This window comes from Syngnathus scovelli, chromosome 2, assembly GCF_024217435.2.
Source record: "Syngnathus scovelli strain Florida chromosome 2, RoL_Ssco_1.2, whole genome shotgun sequence".
NCBI classification, from domain to species: Eukaryota; Metazoa; Chordata; class Actinopteri; order Syngnathiformes; family Syngnathidae; genus Syngnathus; species Syngnathus scovelli.
This window is the reverse complement of record NC_090848.1, coordinates 6,807,128-6,824,818: the sequence shown is the minus strand read 5'-3', so window position 1 is coordinate 6,824,818 and position 17,691 is coordinate 6,807,128. Positions and strand designations below refer to the sequence as shown.

Here is a 17,691-nt window from a genome sequence, read left to right as displayed (position 1 = left end):
CCACTTTTTTGACAGTGTCATCGGAGTTCTGCGGAAAAAACAACAACAATGGCACTACCGGTGGCTGCCGCGTTACATTTGAATTCTCCATCCAGCCCGCTGGCTCTCCTGGAGCCCAGTATTCACATCCAAGAACAAGACACCGATTTGGGAAGCTACGATGAAGAAAGTGACATTCTGCCTTTACATTCTGCCTGGACCTTCTGGCTTGATAGGTACGTCACAGCTTTCCATTTGAAATATTGACGTTATTACTCAGCTGTTATATCTCAAGAGAACAAAGAAATTGGATGCAGTATGTAGCAAGTATTGAAAAATTGATATCAACACTAACAGTCGTTGCTGGGCATGTTCAACTAAATTCTATTCAAATAAAAGTCACGTCAATCAAAAGTTTCTAGCTTGTCTGACCTATTTAACGTTTTGACCTACATTTATGTATGTGACACCTCCTTGTGCGGATCCCATAATTTAAAAAAAAAATAAAAATAAAAAGATCACTCATACTGAAACTAATTCCACACAAAGTCAAATGAACTTCTCACTTGTTAGTTTTGGAAGTTTTAATGCTACAAAACTGTTGACCCCTTGCTGGGTTGCCAATAAAGACTCATGTGGCTCGTCCTCGCGACTAGGCCCCACTTAGACATCCACTTGTCATTTCAGATCAAATTTCATGTTGAATGAGTTACACAAGCGTCATCCTCCACCTCGCATACATGTCACTAGTTGCTGTGTTCTAAAGAGGTCAGAGTTGTTTACTTGGTGATTCGTCATGTGATTCCCACCTCCATGCTGTCTGTTTGATTGGCAGGACACAGGAACGTGACACATACTGGGCAGAAATTTTATTTGGAACATGGCAAATTAATGTTTTTTTTCCTAAATAAGTATCTCCTTTGTCAGATCTCTTCCAGGAGCTACAGCAGCTGAATGTGAGTCCAACCTGAAGAAAATCTACACCGTTGAGACAGTCCAGGCAAGATTTCCAGTCTTTTATAATCTTGCCACATCATACACAGTGTCTGTAACATAATTCTGCCATAACAAGAGTAGAAATTAGTATTTTAGAACTTACTCCATTTGTGAATTGCTAACAATAGCAGTGGTAGTTAAATGACAATAAAATCCTCTGGCTGGAATTTCCATCCAGTTAAAGAAAATATTAAAATCTGAAACTGTTGATACCCAATCTCCCAGAAAAACGCAAATAAAACATTTGCCTCCTGTAGAACTTTTGGAGAGTTTATAACAACATACCCAATGTTGCCATCTTGCCACTGAGGTGCAGCTATCATCTGATGAGAGGTGAAAGAAAACCACTCTGGTGAGTTATTTTAAAGATAAATACTCTATCTACTTATCCACAAAATCTGATCTATTTTCTTATTGTTTTCAATCAGGGAGGAAGAAAGTAATGCTAAAGGAGGTGTTTGGAGGTTGAAAATACCAAAAGAGTGCACAGTGAGTGATGTGATGAAATGAAATAGCTCTGATTTTCACAATCTTTATGAGCTATTTAATATAGTCTTTATCTTCACAGTCTGCTGTGTGGAAGGAATTGCTACTGGCCACCATCGGGGAGCAGTTCAGTGATTATTGTGCCGCAGGTACAGTAAGATATCGTTTCAATAACTCGCTTGAACGACATATGATCTATAGTAGTGGTTCTTAACCTGGGTTCGATCGAACCCTAGGGGTTCGATGAGTCGGTCTCAGGGGTTCGGCAGAGCCTCCGCCACGGAGGTCCAGACACACATGACTTATCTTGTAAATTCGTGATGAAGCATATCGGAACTGGTCTCTCAAAAGCAACAGCAGAAGTCACACTGATTTGCAGGTATGTATGTAATTTGTTGTGAGTTCATGTTTGTCCTTTGAACAAGGTGATGTTCATACACGGCTCATTTTGTGCACCAGTAAAAAAAACATATCTATGGCTTGAATTTGAAGAAAATCTTATTTTATTTTTCACTTAAGAGTGGTTCGGTGAATGCGCATATAAAACTGGTGGGGTTCGGTACCTCCAACAAGGTTAAGAACCACTGATCTATCGTCAATATTTAACCCGTGGCTCATTTCACCCACAGAAGATGAAGTGGTCGGTGTCAGCGTCAGTGTAAGAGACAGAGAAGATGTTGTTCAGGTGTGGAATGGAAACGCATCCTGCGCTGATGAGTCTAAAATTGTCGGGAGGATCCATGAGCTCCTTCCGGAAACACCATTTAAAGCGGTGTTTTACAAACGTGAGTAGTTCTTCACATTGTGCGTTTCTGCAATTGTTTCATTGATTGTGACGCTCATAAATGTTAAGTAATACTCATGTTTGTTTTGTTACAGCTCATAAGGATCATCATGCTTTCGAAGGAGGTCGAGCTTGATGTTACCACGTTTTGCACTTTAAAGCACATAATATGTAGGCACATTTTGAAACAGTCGAGTTGAAGCTCACGTTAAATCTCAACATACTCGACTCAAAATGTAGTCGTTATATTATGGCAAGGAAATTATTTTTGTTTTTCGGAACTAGTCATTCTTCTACTGTATTTGAAACAGTTTTGCTCGTTTTTTATTCTTACCAACTTGTGCACACACAGTTCTAGCGAAAATATAACAGGTTACGTACAGATGTGTCATTTTGATCTAATATAGTATTCATTTCAGTTTCTGGAACACAAACTCATGTTCTTTAACTGAGTACATCTTTAGAATGACACGTCTTTTTACTCTTTGTACATAACGGCCAAAATCAAGTTCCTTAAAGCACACTTTCGCAAACTTTAATGAGCCAATGCACCTATTTTACATAAACATTTCACGGCACACCACCAAACAAAAATATCGAAATAATGATGATCTTGTCTCAATTTATCTTACTGTGTGTGAAATGTTGCTGTTTAATTGAACACAAAACTGATGTCGGAAGCCATGACTTAATTGTGTTTGTAGCAACTCCACATAGCCTTTTTGCATTTGAGACCAATATGTTGGGTCCTTTACCTCTCAGAAGAGCCGCTTGTCATAATTGAGAGATTGAAGCACACGGAATGCGTTTCAATGACTGACTAAAAACAGTGGCTTGCGCTGTTACACACACTGAATGGATTCATATTTACACTGTATGGCACATGGAGACTAGCATAGTATAGTGTTACTGCTAAGCAGTCAAACAAATGACTTAGCCACATCCACTCTCTCTATCTTACTATTGGTCATCACCTTGCATTTGCCATTTATGTCATGTGACCCAAGCAGCAGCAGCAGAACATTAAGACAGTACCCAAACTGTATCCAGGTCAAGTTTATTGTAGCTTTGTAGCTTTTCCCAGCTAATTTAAAAGACATCTCATTGTTCTGCCTTTCACTATGTTATTGCACGCATGGTGACCTGGTTGAGAATAACAGCCCTAGACTAAAGGCAGTTGATATATGTTTGTTTAATTTTCTTTAAGCCCCAAACTAATGACAGACTTTGCCAGGCTAGGTCAAATTTTTCTTACACTTATGTTTTCACTGAAGTAATTCCATTAAAAGAGCGTGTTCATGGAAAACTGCCTGCACGTCTGCAGTTGACCTTTCACTTCAAGACTTCTGACCTTTGTAACTGTTGATCTTGGACAGTGCCTTGTGTTTGCCAGCAAACAATATGCTTTGCGTGTGTTTGTTTGACTTTGTTTAAAATAAACCTGCTACAAATTGTAAATGAATTTACGTAAATTCATTTGTGGGTTCGCCAACAGAAATTGATGACTGCCGAGACACTATACGTTGAACGTGGAGAGAGGGAAAATGTCGCCGTCTTGTGGCTATTTATGACTCATTCAAAGTCAATCTTGAGTATTGTCAATTCTGTTTGAGGCACGTTAAATAATTTTGCAATTAGATATCCATCCATATCCTCACTAGGGTCATATTCTGTTTTTTAATAAACCGAGAACACATTGCTGAATGAATCCCTTGCTGATAGGTTCAAACAAAGTTGATTAACTAATTCATTACTGTTTGAAACTCGGAGAATGCATTCGTCGCTTAACTTTTGTGATCCAGTTGTTTATCTAAGTACAACTTCACGACGAAACAAATCTACAGAGTGATCCGTGCGATCTTTTCGTTCCTAATCTGACGGTCCCGCGTGTGGACATGACGTCACCATTGTTTACTTTTATCGAAGCCACGCCCTCTGTTAGCAACTTGTGGCTAGCCCCGCCGCCAACGAAGCCACTCCGAGGTTCATTCTCCCGACACCGCACCGAGTCCAACTTTATCTACGCGTACTCAAGCTGGTGAGTGAAAGTGGACGGAGTCGCGCGCAGATAAACGAATATTCATCTGGACGCCATATTTATTGCCATATCGACGTTGGCAAAACGAGAGAGATGATTCCTTTCGGTTAGCGGCTAGCTTTTGTTGTGCATCGCTACGAAACCCTAGGTTGGGTTTGAAAACACGTTTATATTCTCCGGAGGAGAGAAGAGGAAATTTAGCCTATGAATAACATGCGCTCATCGAATATGCTAACTCGCAGTTCTTCGTTCCACTAGCTTAATGTTGGGGTATATCATACTGCAATGGCTGCTTTCGGCGGATGTCTAGTTCATTCATTTTTGTGCCGAGCATATAGCACATTTCTTAATATCGTGCAACACCTATTTAACATCTGCTCAAGCTTATTCAGATTGATAGTGTTTGAATGTCGAATATTGGGTGACATGACCCATCCTTAAAGTGAAGTAAACCCATCTTTGTAAATATGCTACTACCGGTACTGTCCTCTAAAACAGATTGGAGAACTAACAAACAACAAGACTGATTAGAACGATTGTATCGACCGCCCATCCAAAATGAAAGGGACAAACACATTGACACAATGCATTACGATCACCTTGTTTGCATGAGAAAGTTGAAGTCAAACTGTAACACCAGAAAACCTCACACATTATTATTATTTGTATTTTCTTAAAAACAGTTTTGCCACAGTGCTGTTTTTATAATCTAATGTTTTGCACATGATGTCTTATTTTCTTGAATGCACAATAGTTAAATAGTCATTCTCGGTTCTTCCAAGAAAGTGGACTCACGTAGTAACTATGATCTTGTGTAAACACAAGAGAAACTTTGCCTGCGAATGGTGGATATGGTTTGGATTGACTTTTATTTGCAGAATCACTTCACCTTTTTTTGCCATCTTTACAATGTCATTCATTACATAATACTTCTCTGACACTTTTCATGCAGGAAGTACTCTTTTTTGTGTGTGTGTGTTCTCAAGTGACCAAATTAAATTTCATCTGTAACATGGACATCAGTCCCAACAATCTAAATAATTTGATGTTAATTTAATCGTGAGCCTAAATGACTGTTGTATATTCAACCGTTGACTTACATGTTTGATTTACAAGTTTGCGAGCCTTGAACCTAATGACGTTCTCCTTGAGGCAATGCCGGCCGTTTCATCTGAGCTTTTCCATCTGCTCACATTATCTGTTTGCCTACTTTATTTACTTTTGTTTATGCTGCTTAGCTTTTGACTCAAGCACTCCCAAGCTGTACACATAAAAGCCTTCTTGTGCATTGTACTACCTGACACGGCCGTTTATCGCACCACCTGGTTAATGGTAAATTGTTCCAGAAGGAAGATATGTTTGCACATAAACACAGATCCAGGGCCCCTGTGTTTACAGTAGTCATGGCAGCACTCAGTTATTCAACAAATAGACCAAGCATGTTCCTCTCACAGTTTCAGAGGAGACTGTTTGCAATGTGTACCGTACGTAGCTTGTTTGTTTGTTTCTTTTACGTTTTAATCGGGTTGATTGCTAACCGAATTTCAGATAATAGTGAATAAAAGCATAGTGTTTTACCATTGAGCTTGCTTTGGTAACTTTTTGGACGGTAGCTCATAACAACCCAGTTGTTACCTTGCTGGATGTGCTTGAGTGTCCGCGCCTTAAAATCAAGCAGTAACTCTCAAGGCTTTTAACGGTGTTGTTCAGTTTCAAACACATAATGGCGTAAATAGTTGGGGAAATCACGTTCGGACAAATCTCCAAGCGTATGTTTATTTCTGAAATGGAAAACAATTTTCATTTACGCTGAGCCCATCTTTAAGTGCTGTGTAACGCCTTTAGACAACATATCCTTATTACACTTGTCGCCTGAGATGCTAATATAGTTTGAAAGGCCAAGTGCCATTATGAAACATTGTCCGTGGCTTGGGGTTATGAAGAATCAAACTCTCTATAACAGGTCAACTTAAAAGGAAGTCAACACTGAATTTTTCTTAGCAATCTGCTGTAAGTGTCCCAACTAGTCTCAACACGGCATTTTGATTAATATTGTGTTTGTGGAATATGAGTTAATCAGCAAAATTCTGTAACCGTTATCTTACTTGAAATACATGATTTAAAAACTATCCCCTCATATTCATTATGCCACCAAGCTGTTCCTACTGTGGGTATAAACAGTAGTTAGAATTCATCATGCTCCTTGACTTGACTTTTAAATAACCTCATCATTGCGATTTGTATTTTCTGTCTACCATTATGCCACAGTTTTCATCCAGCTGTTTCCAATGACACCATTTGTTTGTTTTTCTCAGGTCAGTGAAGTCCAGATGCACGAGTCTGGGTCAGAACCAACTAGCCACGCCATTCCAGCTGTTAGGACACAGAACGGGAAAAATGCTGAGAATGACAGTCGACTAAGGAGCGGCCATACTCCTCCCCCAGAGTCACCCAGGGTCAGTTTATTCTTGTTGGTTTTCCTTTCTTACACAAATCCTGATGGTTCAGAGTCTCATTTTGGTAACATCACCTCAGTATTGGAGCATTGCTAGCATTTTGGGAGCACTTTTGCTCAATGGATTGATGGGCGGGCTGGCGGAAAGATGGATAGATACTCTGTAGATGGATAGATAGATAGATAGATAGATAGATAGATAGATAGATAGATAGATAGATAGATAGATAGATAGATAGATAGATAGATAGATAGATAGATAGATAGATAGATAGATAGATAGATAGATAGATAGATAGATAGATAGATATGTGAGCTTTTTGTTTTGTGCGTGCAATGTAGCCTTGAACCCCCTCACTGTGTCTTTATATTATTGTTGAAAGTTAGCACTGAGAGGGGTGCAGGGATTTTGAAAGGGAGGGAGTTGAGAGGGGGATTTTCTTTTAGCTCTTGTCCTGAGCCCCCCCACCCCCCACACACAGACATCTCTGAGGTAAAAAAAAATCACAGAGAAAATTATTTTGTGGCCGCTTATTTATGTATTTGCTGCCAGGTGGGCTTGGGAATGGAGATCAGTTTTTGCCTGTTTAACGGTTTCAATCAACTACTTTTTGTGCCCGGTTTGTGCATCTGCTAGGGAAAGTCACGTGTCTGTGATTGTGCAATATAATATTGTGGGTGTTTTTGCAGTTGCTTGTGCTTTGCAGGATACGTGTTAGTATTAGATTTTAGTGCTTTTTTTTTGCATCCATGTGTGCGTTTGGCTGTCAGTCATCTTGGAGTTCACAAGACCAGTCTTGCAGGAACAGATCTGTGTTTACACTCGGCTGCTCACTGGTATGACTCTCAACAATAACAACAACACAAGATGTTTGGACTTGCTGGCTGCCATGGTAACAGGGATTAGGCAAAGGCTGTTGTTGTGTTGATGGTGTCCACAGAAAAACAGAGGGGCCAACCAGCTCTGCCTGTCTGTCTGTGGGGTAGACCTGTTTTTTTCATAGCTTTTGTGGCCACCTTGACTGCATTGAATCTCATAAGAAAGGCCAAACAAGGAGGCCATCGACTGTTATTGTTAGCCCACAGCCCCAGTGAAATTCTCCGTCAGTTTGTTTACCCGACTCTAAACAGACTCTGCCTCAGAGAGAGAGATGTTTGTTTGTGGTTCAGACCTTAATTAAAATATGAATCCTGCATTCTGTTTTTCGTAAACAGGCCCTGCCTGCTTTTTATTCATTATTTAGTCTCTGTGCAATTTTGATGACTTTGTTTATGTTTACTACAAACATTGCCAGAGCAGTGAGGCACTCGACAGGGAGCGGGGTGGGGGTTGGTAGATTGCTGCATGCTCAGTAGAGGATGTTGTTTATGTGGCACTGGTTGTTTTTGTTGTTGTTGTTGTTGTTGTTTTGATGGCAGTCTAATTCCCCCACGGTCATCTGCTGTTGTTTGGTACGTTTTGATCTGAAACGGATTGACGGAACTTTCTGCACTAGAAGGTGAGTTGGGAAAATGATCACGCACAAGCGTTACATTGATGTTTCACATTTCAAGTTTCTTTGATGGTATGGCATGCGTCATGCGATCCAGAACACTTATACATGTGTGTCAGACTCCCAGGCCATTTTTATGTGGCCTGCAGCTTTGAAAACAATACATTCCTTGCTGCTTTACCAACCCAAGTGGTCATAAACATATCCTTCTACATTTTGTAATTTTACACAACTGTAACTGTATATGATTACCGAGAGTGAAAGAAAGGAATGAAATAGTCCTAACATGTCAAAATAAACTATTGACGGATGTGAAAGTAAATACTTTCAATGACTCGAAATGGTATGAAAACTCTGCTATTGAACACAGCCGATGTTTAATTTATACAATTGGTGTTTGTACACACAAATGCAGAAGCAAGAAATGCCTGCTGTAAATGCGCATTTGTTATCCGAGAAAGACCATGTGGGATGCTGAAGTCAAATAGATGAACATGCAGTCCCTTGTTCGTCTGTATTGGCGCATCCACGTTTGCATACATTCTTTTAAAGCTTCATTGCACCGGTTGTAAACAAACTGTTGGTGTCCATTGCCAAAGAGCTCTATTTTTGTTTTGTCCGCCCAGAAAATATTTTCCCAGAAGGATTGTGTTTTGTCCAGGTACTTCTTGTCAAAATGTAGCTTTTCCATTTTATATGCTTGCCTCCACAAATGCTTCCAGTTTGGCTTTTATAGCTTTCGTTTTGAAACAAAGGAATACAAAGGTCTTTGCAGATGGCTTCATATACAAATTGGAGGTCTTGTGCTTGCAAATTACAGTACCTACTTCTAATGTCTTCAGACAGCTCATTTGTTTTTACCATTGTGACAATGGAAAAGGGGACAACAAGTGGCCTTTTAAAACATAAGTCAATTTGTTGCTTAATTCATGTCACATAGACAATTTAGAACAAACAGTTCTCATTTGTGATTTACTAAAGGTGAGTCATAATGTGTTTGCATACTGATTTACAGGAAAGACTGCCAACGCCAGTGACACGGCGCACTTTTGAGTTTTCTATTTTCCCTCTCATTGTTCATTGTTTTAGTTGTTTATCAGTTGCTCTTTCATTGAAAAAGGTTCTCTGTAGAAAAGAAACATTTTGTAATTAGTGTACAACAATTGTAACAATAGTATTCTTAGCACTGACATTTGTTGTAATAAGATATTGGAGGCTGAGCCACTAAAATGAGATTTTTAGTAGATACGACAGCCTACATTTCTTTTTGAAGCTCCGTTTTAAGGTAAATTGACTTCTTAATAATAACTTTAATAATGTGTCCTAGTCTGCATTTAATTTGTGGTTCTGTTTCATGTTTGTAAAGCGTGTTCAAACACGTGTGACTCGTCGCCACCCAACCAACAAGGGCATTCTTATCAAGTGCATTCGTAATATGTTTACTCAAGCGTTTCATCTTGTTTTTCTCTCTGCCAGTGTTTTCATCACTGTCAGTGACACCACACCCCGTTTTTCCCTTTGTGCTTTGTGTGTGAGTCTGTTTAAAAGTTCACAAAAACACCCACTGGCCAGCAGTGAAAAGGTCCATTTCCTCTGTCGTAATGTATGAAAAGGATGGATGGAGCACTCGCTGCATACAGTGGCCCCTGGATGTACTGCATATGTCTATTCTGTGTGATATGGCATTCAAAATTTTGGACAACCAAATTCTGTTGATTCTCAGCCTTATATCTGTGACAAATTAGTAGATATTACACGACAATCAATGACCACATCTCCAAAAACAGAGCAGCTGTCGTTTTATCAGCCCTTGCCTATTTGCAGACACAAAATGCATCATCTCAATTTTTTCCTCAGGTTTTGATCAATCACATTGGACGTGCATTTTTGTACTCTAGTACTACACAACTGTGCAGCAAAGTTGGCTTGTTCGGCAGATGCGATTTTTGGTTGCGCCTCTGTTAGTTGACAAGCTCCAACATCTGTTTGCACGCTCTTGCTTGAATTTTTGCCCATTGTTTCACATGCAACCCTTATAATTAGATCTTTGATGATGTCAGGAATTAAGCCTTGGCTGGGCTGTTGATTCATCCTCAATGTCCTGGTTGTCACAGGTTCCAACATCGTCATCCATGATGACCCCACCAGCTGAGGCTCCGCCGCAGCAGCAGCCGCAGCCGCAGCAGCAGCAGCAGCAACAGCAGCAGGCGGCGCAGCAGCAGGTTCTCAGCCCTCAGCAGATCCAAGCCCTCTTCCAGCAGCAGAAGGCCCTCATGCTGCACCAGGTACTGCGTCTGAAAGGGGGTGCAACCCGTCAGTTTGGTCTGATTCTTGTTTTATGTGCAGCAACAAATTCAAGAGGTCTTCAAGAATCAGCAAGAGCAGCTAAATATGCAGCTCCTCCAACAGAAGAATGCAGGGATTGTTAGCCAGGAGGTAAGTGGACATATTTGCACCTCTTACCTCCACACAGATGCACGTCTGTGAATGCAAATATCGATGCCCAGTGTGACAAACATACTTGGGGTAAAAAATCTTCTCATAAATCCGTCAACATGAAATTAGCAGAATGAAGAGGCACTTGGCTAAGAGCAGGTGTGGGTGTGTGGATGCAGGAAATGTTTTGTTTCTTTCTAAATGTGCTTGTCTTCCACAAGAGGTATGCAGACAATAAAGGGAGTCTTTCTGACCACATTAGTCGATCCTTTGGGAGTACTGTAGAACTAAAGTGAAATAATCGCATTAGCTTGTAACAGTAAGTCCAACATCCATTAATGCTGTCACCGCTCGTCAACCGCTAACTGACTTTTTGTTGTCTTCGGGCTTGCTTTCTAACTGAGCAGTATTTGAAGAAATTTGAACCGTTTTGTTGTTGTTTGTGCCCATTCGTAAATCACTCCCTCTGTCCTAGCTTACGGCACAGCAGATTGCCATCCAGCAGCAACTTCTTCAGGCGCAGCAGCAGCATCTGCTCAACCTGCAGAGGCAAGGCCTGCTCTCTGTGCTCCCCACCAGTCTTACCGGTACGTCGGCAATCCAGGAGGTGAAGCTCGGACAGGCAGACGGACAGACTCTAACACGACGTTGGGTTTTCTAGGCTGTGAAAATGGCAGCGGCACGTTATCCACGGGCGGAGACTCCAGAGAGTCGTCCAATCACCAGTCTGCGACCAACGGACACCCCGCTCTCCTGAAAAGGAAGGAAAGGTGCTTTCCTGTGTAAACTTTCATACATCCTGTTCTGCAGTATTGTGGGCCTGTACTTTTGTTTACTTACACATCCAGAGATGCATCACTGACACCGGTGGTATTTTCTGACTTCTTCCAGCGCCTCGCTAGATGAAAACGTGCCCAGTAGCCACGCTCTCTACGGGAACGGCATGTGTAAATGGCCTGGCTGTGAGACAGTCTTTGGAGACTTTCTGGCATTTCTCAAGTGAGTAGTGGCTTGTTGCTGCAACACTGATTGGACCCTTTGGTGGTGCTTATTTATTTCTGTCCAGGTACTGTGTTTGTCTTGATTAGTGACTTTTTTTTGGCTTTCCATCCCATTTTTTTTAAGGCGTGCTCTTTCCGATATTGATCCGAGACTGATCCCCGAAGGTGTGGAAGGAATCATATACTGATTAAAAGGATTATTTGCGTGTTTTCCTACACTTATAACACATTGAACAGTAGCTACAAAATGGTACCCAAGTGGCACTGCAAACCTGTGCCTCAAATCAGACGCCTGGAGATACTCATGCCCCAACAAGGCTCAAGAACAATACTGGCAAATTGAGAAAAAGAGAAGTCCTACCCGTGTGTATTTATAGGCAAGTTAGCTCAGACTATCAGCAAAGCTTCCTGAAATGTTTTATTCAGTCTCAAATCCAGTTTTGAAAAACTTTGGCTAGTGTATCACAAAGTTATACAACCAGTGTGTGCATGACAAGTCCAGACAAAAAACAGGATCTTTAAAAAAAAAAAAAAGAATAATTTATGCATTTTCTACCGCTGGCACATTTAACACATTCATCTCCAGCTGTGATGTTTGCTGTTCTTAAATCTGCTCTTGAATGTGTTCTTTTCCCCACAGGCATTTGAACAGTGAACACACGCTTGACGACAAAAGCACCGCACAGTGTCGCGTGCAGATGCAAGTGGTTCAGCAGCTGGAACTACAGGTTTGTTTCAAGTACATCAATCTACATTTTGTTTCATCAAAGAAAGTAAACTTTACAGCGTTAGCCACACACTGACTTTATATAAATTGTCTGCCAGCTATGGTGCCATGTTGGTTTCACACCACGTCTGGAACCAGAAATGGCATTTTCTGACAAGCTTACACCTCCATCCGTGCCAGATAATAAGCCAGTGTGTTTTTGTCACATCACCGACAGTGAACTTAGCACCTCTCTATTTCATGTGCTTTGAACATAGCTAAAGAAAGACAAAGAGCGACTTCAAGCAATGATGGCTCACCTGAAGTCTTCGGAGCCCAAAGTTGCCGCTCAACCCGTAAGTTTGCTGATTAACGCTTTGATGGTAGATTGCATGGTTTCAATGGATATCATTCTAATGTTTTGGTTTTTCTCTTAATTTGTTTTTCCTCTGCAGGCAAACCTTGTGCCTAACATGTCCTTCTCCCAGGCAACGCCGCCCAAAGGTCCCCATATGAGCTTGTCCCAGAGCGCCACGGCACCTTCCACGCCCCTGACACCCCTGTCCGAATCCCCCTCGGTCCTCACTCCCAGCGGGGGCTTCAACGGAACCCCTGTACGCAGGCGGTACAGCCGCTCTGTCAGCCAAGGTGAATGCCAAGCATCCACAGGCACCCTGACCACAACGGGGAAATAAAAAGAGCATTTTAAATTTGTAAAAGCATATTAATTTGAAATTTGAGAGTAAGATTGTTGTTTTTGAACAGATATCGTTGATAATAAGGAGTTCTACCTGAGCACAGAAGTTAGACCGCCATTTACATACGCGTCGCTCATACGACAGGTAAAGGCTATGTTTGATGAAAATGCAAAATGGTATGTTTGCAAGAATTTGCAATTGTTCTCTTCACTTCTGGAATATTTCCTTCATCTTCCTCAGGCAATATACGAGTCACCGCGCAATCAGTTGACTTTAAATGAAATCTACAACTGGTTCACAAGAAACTTTGCCTATTTCCGACGCAACGCAGCCACATGGAAGGTACGGCTGGCAGTTTGTGTCAATCGTCTGCATATCGTAATGTATTATTTTCTGGAAATGTCCAGAATGCTGTCAGACACAACCTGAGCCTCCATAAGTGCTTTGTACGCCTGGAGAACGTGAAGGGAGCCGTGTGGACGGTGGACGAGATCGAGTTCCATAGACGAAGGCCCCAGAAGGCAGCCGGTAATGGGTGAGTTGGCTAATGCCTTGTTGACGCCACAACATCTCAGACCCAACGTTCCGCATGAATGTTTTTGGGAGGTTTGGCGTCTGAGACTTAGTCATTTCCCGCCGAGCCCTGACTTGCTTTTTTTTTTTCTTTGCAATTACAGCTCCCTCTTAAAAAACCGACAGAGTTTAGCTGGGTCTGCTTCCCAGGTAGGCCTGTGGTGTGCGAAAAGGTCGTACCTTGTTTGACAGGGAACTAGAAAAGTGGATCACTTCACACTAAACGATAATTGTGACTTTCTCAGGTTGGAAGTTTAGACTGCAACGCCTTCTACAACCCGGGTGTGATGGGCAGCATCCCATTGCATTCCCTGCCCCACGTCCTCCAGGAGCAGATGAACGGCGCCCTTGCCAACGGGTCCGGCTACCAAAGCGACAGCAGCGCCACGCAATCGCCACCGCAAGCTTTGTATGTCCCACGCGCAGTATTGAATGATTGCTGATGAAATGCCTTTGACGCACCACTTTTGTTCATTGAACCAGCATCAAAGAGGAGCAAGAGGATGGGGAAATCTGTGAAAATTACCCTTACGAATCTCCCGAGAGCACAGATGAGCACGGCCACAGCCCGGAGACGAACCGCGACGACAACACCGGCAGCCCGGAGCGGCTTCGTCTGGACCGCGTGCCCTCTCTCTGACCACGCGGTCCAAGATTTCAAAACCACGTATTCCAAAAGAGTCCCAAAGCAACTGCTTCATCGACATAACCAAACACTCTTGTTGTTCTTTTATTATTTATCAGTATTTTGGGGGGTTCTTTTTATCCAGTTTTTAATTCTGTACAGTCAAGTGAGATCACACATGTGAAAACTGTCTTTTCATGGTTGATATTTTTTAAACACGAGCATGAGGAGCAGAGAAGCCAAAGGAAAGGGAACACGGATAGGGAGCACTTCACAATTAAAAAAGTAAACAAAGAAAAAACAATAGTTGATTTTTATTTTAGTCATATTATATATGCATTTGTAGAGATGATTCTTGATATGTTCACTGCCTCCGTGATCGCATATATTTGTAACAATATCATCAGGTGATTAAAAAAAACAGAATGTCTTTATACGTGTTGGTATTTTTCACCCCCACCACAAACATTGCTGAATTTTCTCAAATTGAGCATGTATGAGTAGATGCTATAGATTTACCTTTTACTGTAGACCAACTCTATGAAGAATAAATTCATCATGATAACTGTCAAAACTGTGTAGTTTGTTTTGTGAAATTGCTCCCATTGGGCATTTCTCTTGTATCCAATTAAATCGGGAAGTTTGTTACAAGTACGAGCAAGATTTGAATGTAGACTCTCTACCCCCCCAAAATCTCTGGACAAAACACGGCTGTTCGTGTCTTGAGATTACAAAAGTCGTGATAAATAGTCAAAGAATGAATATTCAGCTTCATCAAAATTGCAGCACAAGCAATACTGAACACTATTCAGTGAATAGCATTAGGATTCTAAATGCCACAATGGATTATTCCCTATAGAGTTATTAAATATTATAGTAGAAATATTAGTACTTCTGACTCATCTGGATCATCCAGTTTTAGCAAAGATAACAGGTCAACAAGGCTGTGTGGTGTGCTGGCTGTGAGTGTGGCTTTGAATGCACGGCTAATGATTGACACATTCTTTGTGTCTCTGATTGGTTGTCTTTCCCCGGACGTGGTGGGTTCTTAAACATCAAATTTGAAGTGCAACATGGGGCCAGAGAGAAGAACCGATTATTCTATGACATCACACGGTTAGGTGGCTCCCGATTGGCGAATAATAATGGTTAAAGACGAGTGGAATTGGGACACGATGGATAGATACTCAGATCAACCACACAGAGGTCCGAATCCACACTACTGGAGTAATTAGCGACAAAGACAGGTAATGTGATATTCTAATTTTCTTCGATAAATGAAATTTCTTCTTGAAATGATTGAAATGATAAGTAAACATGAATTGGTATTGATGTTTTCATTTTTACATTTTTAAATTACTTAAAATAAATTTGGGGGGGCAAAGCTGATTCCAAATCTGCCCTCGTTTTTTCTTTAGCATGTTTTAATAATAATAATAATAATAATAATAATAATAATAATAATAATAAATAAATAATAATAAAAATGGTTCACCAGTGGGTGGATTTTTTTCTGAAACGTCAAAGTTATAAATTACAATGCATGGTCAAATCTGTATTGCTCAAGATTTTTATAGGGAAATGGGAACAATTACAGACATATCTAAATATGCCAAAAATACATTCATCATCTGTGAACAACATTAACTGTAGAACAGTGTTATTGTTGCTTCATGCAAAGAAATTTTGCTAAACTTTAATAGTTACAAAGTAACATTTTCTTTGCTCTGCAGGAGATGACAACTTCTCCCTCAACTGCTCCTGAGCCGAATTTTACGGAGCTTGGAGAAAACGCAACTACCGAATGTGATGGTAGGTTTACATCATCTTGTTTATAATTTAACAGACTTAATGTGTTTAATATTTAAGTGAGAACCATGAATACTTATTGTGTAGTCAGGAATCCCCCCAGTTCCCCGGAGCGGGAAGCACACATAGGATGGAATGAATCCGGAATTTTGGAAACAGGGTCGGACAGTTTGAAGAGCAGCAGCAGTAGTGTGTTTTCCTATGATGACTCACATCGGCCTGTCACTAATGGTAGTGTACATGTTGCAGTAACCAGCAACACTATTCACAGTTGAAACATAAGTCTGATGTTTCTCTTTTCCACCCTCAGAGGACTGTGCAGCACTTTTGCTGGCTTGCCTGTATTGTCGCTTCAATGAGTTCACAAACCTGCTGCTGGACACATTCGGCAGGGCTGTCAGCCATTACTTTCCTTCAGGGAATCATGTCACAGAGTCCAGTGAGAGGGACCATCAGGGATGGGAGTGCTGGACCTGCAACCTGGGACTGGACTGGGATATCTGCAACTCCTGCCAGGACTCAGCAGAACTTCTCGAGCTAGCCATGGAGATATCAGAAGTATGCTATCGCTGAGAAGAGCTCATGGCAGCTTTGGAAGCTTAAATAGAAAAGTAGCAGTGAAAACTTGTCATACGAATGCAGTGGTGCTCAACCAATGTATTGTGAGTGATCGGTGCAGGAAATAAAGAGGTGGGTGATATTTTTCAATGTGGTTGACATTCATTGCCATTCAACATGCTTTTCATTTTTCGCACGAAGCATAAGTAAATAAAACCCTCCACATTTTTTTAAATAAACCTTTTAATGTTTTTTCTGCATGTAATTTGAGTTCACAGAGTCGTCGAGTGTGTACATTAACTACGTATAGTTACACATCAACAAAACGGAGCAACAAGAAGCAGAGAATACATTAGGATGAACCACAGTCATGACAACAAGTGCATCTGTCTAATTTGATGTTTCAAATGAAAATGTGACCTCAAATCACAGCAGGCGCCTTCAATGGAGCATCACTGAAAACAAACTCACATTTGTGGGTTCAGCTCATATGTAACAGTTGTGACCTGGTTGCAGGTAGGCAACATTGTGTTCCAAAGTTTTAAGAGTTCACCTAAGAGATGTCTTCTGGAGTATCTCAAGTTTAGCATCAAAAGAGGAATCCTACTGGTAGGTAGTCATTTGTCTAAAGGGAGGTCTCTGCTTTGCCTGGACTTGAAGTGGAATCCAACCAAAGTGTTACTCGCACCACGTAATAAAGACGGTCAAACTTCGAGAAGAGTTAACGAGCCTTAACCCGTTCATTTTAAAGCCACACTTGATTATTACGAGCACTATAACTACTGTATGGTGGGGGAGCTGACCGAATAAGGTGATATAGCAACTGGACATTGAGTAACTTTGGCACACTGGCAGCACATTTGTGTCTCTCATCAATTTAAATTACATTCAGGCAAACAGAAATAACAGTGTGAAATGTGCTATTCAAATTGGGGGGATTATAATCCTTAATGTGTTCAACACATAATAAATAACACATATGTCGGAAATATAATAAAGTATCACTGCCAAGAATATAAAATCTATATCAAAACAAGCCACCTCTCCCACAACA

The 17,691-nt window shown here is 41.0% G+C and overlaps 3 protein-coding genes across 3 annotated transcripts; all 3 read left to right on the top strand.

Moving 5' to 3' along the window:
• The first annotated feature begins 48 nt into the window (after nt 1–48).
• On the top strand, nt 49–3,703 carry LOC125988488 (eukaryotic translation initiation factor 4E type 3). Its single transcript, XM_049753777.1, has 7 exons — nt 49–215; nt 907–979; nt 1,233–1,327; nt 1,404–1,464; nt 1,544–1,610; nt 2,091–2,246; nt 2,341–3,703. The coding sequence occupies exons 1-7, from the start codon at nt 49–51 to the stop codon at nt 2,379–2,381; spliced, it is 660 nt and encodes a 219-aa protein (XP_049609734.1). The 3' UTR covers nt 2,382–3,703.
• A 467-nt stretch (nt 3,704–4,170) lies between these two features.
• LOC125988601 (forkhead box protein P1-B) lies at nt 4,171–14,844 on the top strand. The gene is made up of 16 exons (XM_049753969.1): nt 4,171–4,283; nt 6,599–6,739; nt 10,346–10,516; nt 10,578–10,667; nt 11,143–11,254; nt 11,329–11,437; nt 11,559–11,666; nt 12,309–12,396; nt 12,653–12,730; nt 12,830–13,022; nt 13,140–13,216; nt 13,313–13,414; nt 13,480–13,607; nt 13,750–13,795; nt 13,891–14,054; nt 14,129–14,844. The coding sequence occupies exons 2-16, from the start codon at nt 6,614–6,616 to the stop codon at nt 14,283–14,285; spliced, it is 1,749 nt and encodes a 582-aa protein (XP_049609926.1). The 5' UTR covers nt 4,171–4,283; nt 6,599–6,613; the 3' UTR covers nt 14,286–14,844.
• Nucleotides 14,845–15,224: 380 nt separating this feature from the next.
• On the top strand, nt 15,225–16,787 carry mdfic2 (MyoD family inhibitor domain containing 2). The gene is made up of 4 exons (XM_049755524.2): nt 15,225–15,517; nt 16,004–16,082; nt 16,167–16,310; nt 16,390–16,787. Exons 2-4 carry the CDS (start codon nt 16,007–16,009, stop codon nt 16,650–16,652), a joined length of 483 nt encoding a protein of 160 aa, XP_049611481.1. The 5' UTR covers nt 15,225–15,517; nt 16,004–16,006; the 3' UTR covers nt 16,653–16,787.
• The last annotated feature ends 904 nt before the right edge of the window (nt 16,788–17,691 follow it).

Coding starts and splice junctions, on each gene's coding strand:
- mdfic2 (XM_049755524.2), top strand. CDS start 16,007: ATGACAACTTCTCCCTCAACTGCTCCTGAGCCGAATTTTACGGAGCTT. Junction 16,083..16,166: donor CGCAACTACCGAATGTGATG/GTAGGTTTACAT, acceptor CTTATTGTGTAG/TCAGGAATCCCCCCAGTTCC. Junction 16,311..16,389: donor ACATCGGCCTGTCACTAATG/GTAGTGTACATG, acceptor TTCCACCCTCAG/AGGACTGTGCAGCACTTTTG.
- LOC125988488 (XM_049753777.1), top strand. CDS start 49: ATGGCACTACCGGTGGCTGCCGCGTTACATTTGAATTCTCCATCCAGC. Junction 980..1,232: donor ACACCGTTGAGACAGTCCAG/GCAAGATTTCCA, acceptor TGCCTCCTGTAG/AACTTTTGGAGAGTTTATAA. Junction 2,247..2,340: donor TAAAGCGGTGTTTTACAAAC/GTGAGTAGTTCT, acceptor GTTTTGTTACAG/CTCATAAGGATCATCATGCT.
- LOC125988601 (XM_049753969.1), top strand. CDS start 6,614: ATGCACGAGTCTGGGTCAGAACCAACTAGCCACGCCATTCCAGCTGTT. Junction 10,517..10,577: donor AGGCCCTCATGCTGCACCAG/GTACTGCGTCTG, acceptor TTTTATGTGCAG/CAACAAATTCAAGAGGTCTT. Junction 10,668..11,142: donor CAGGGATTGTTAGCCAGGAG/GTAAGTGGACAT, acceptor CCTCTGTCCTAG/CTTACGGCACAGCAGATTGC.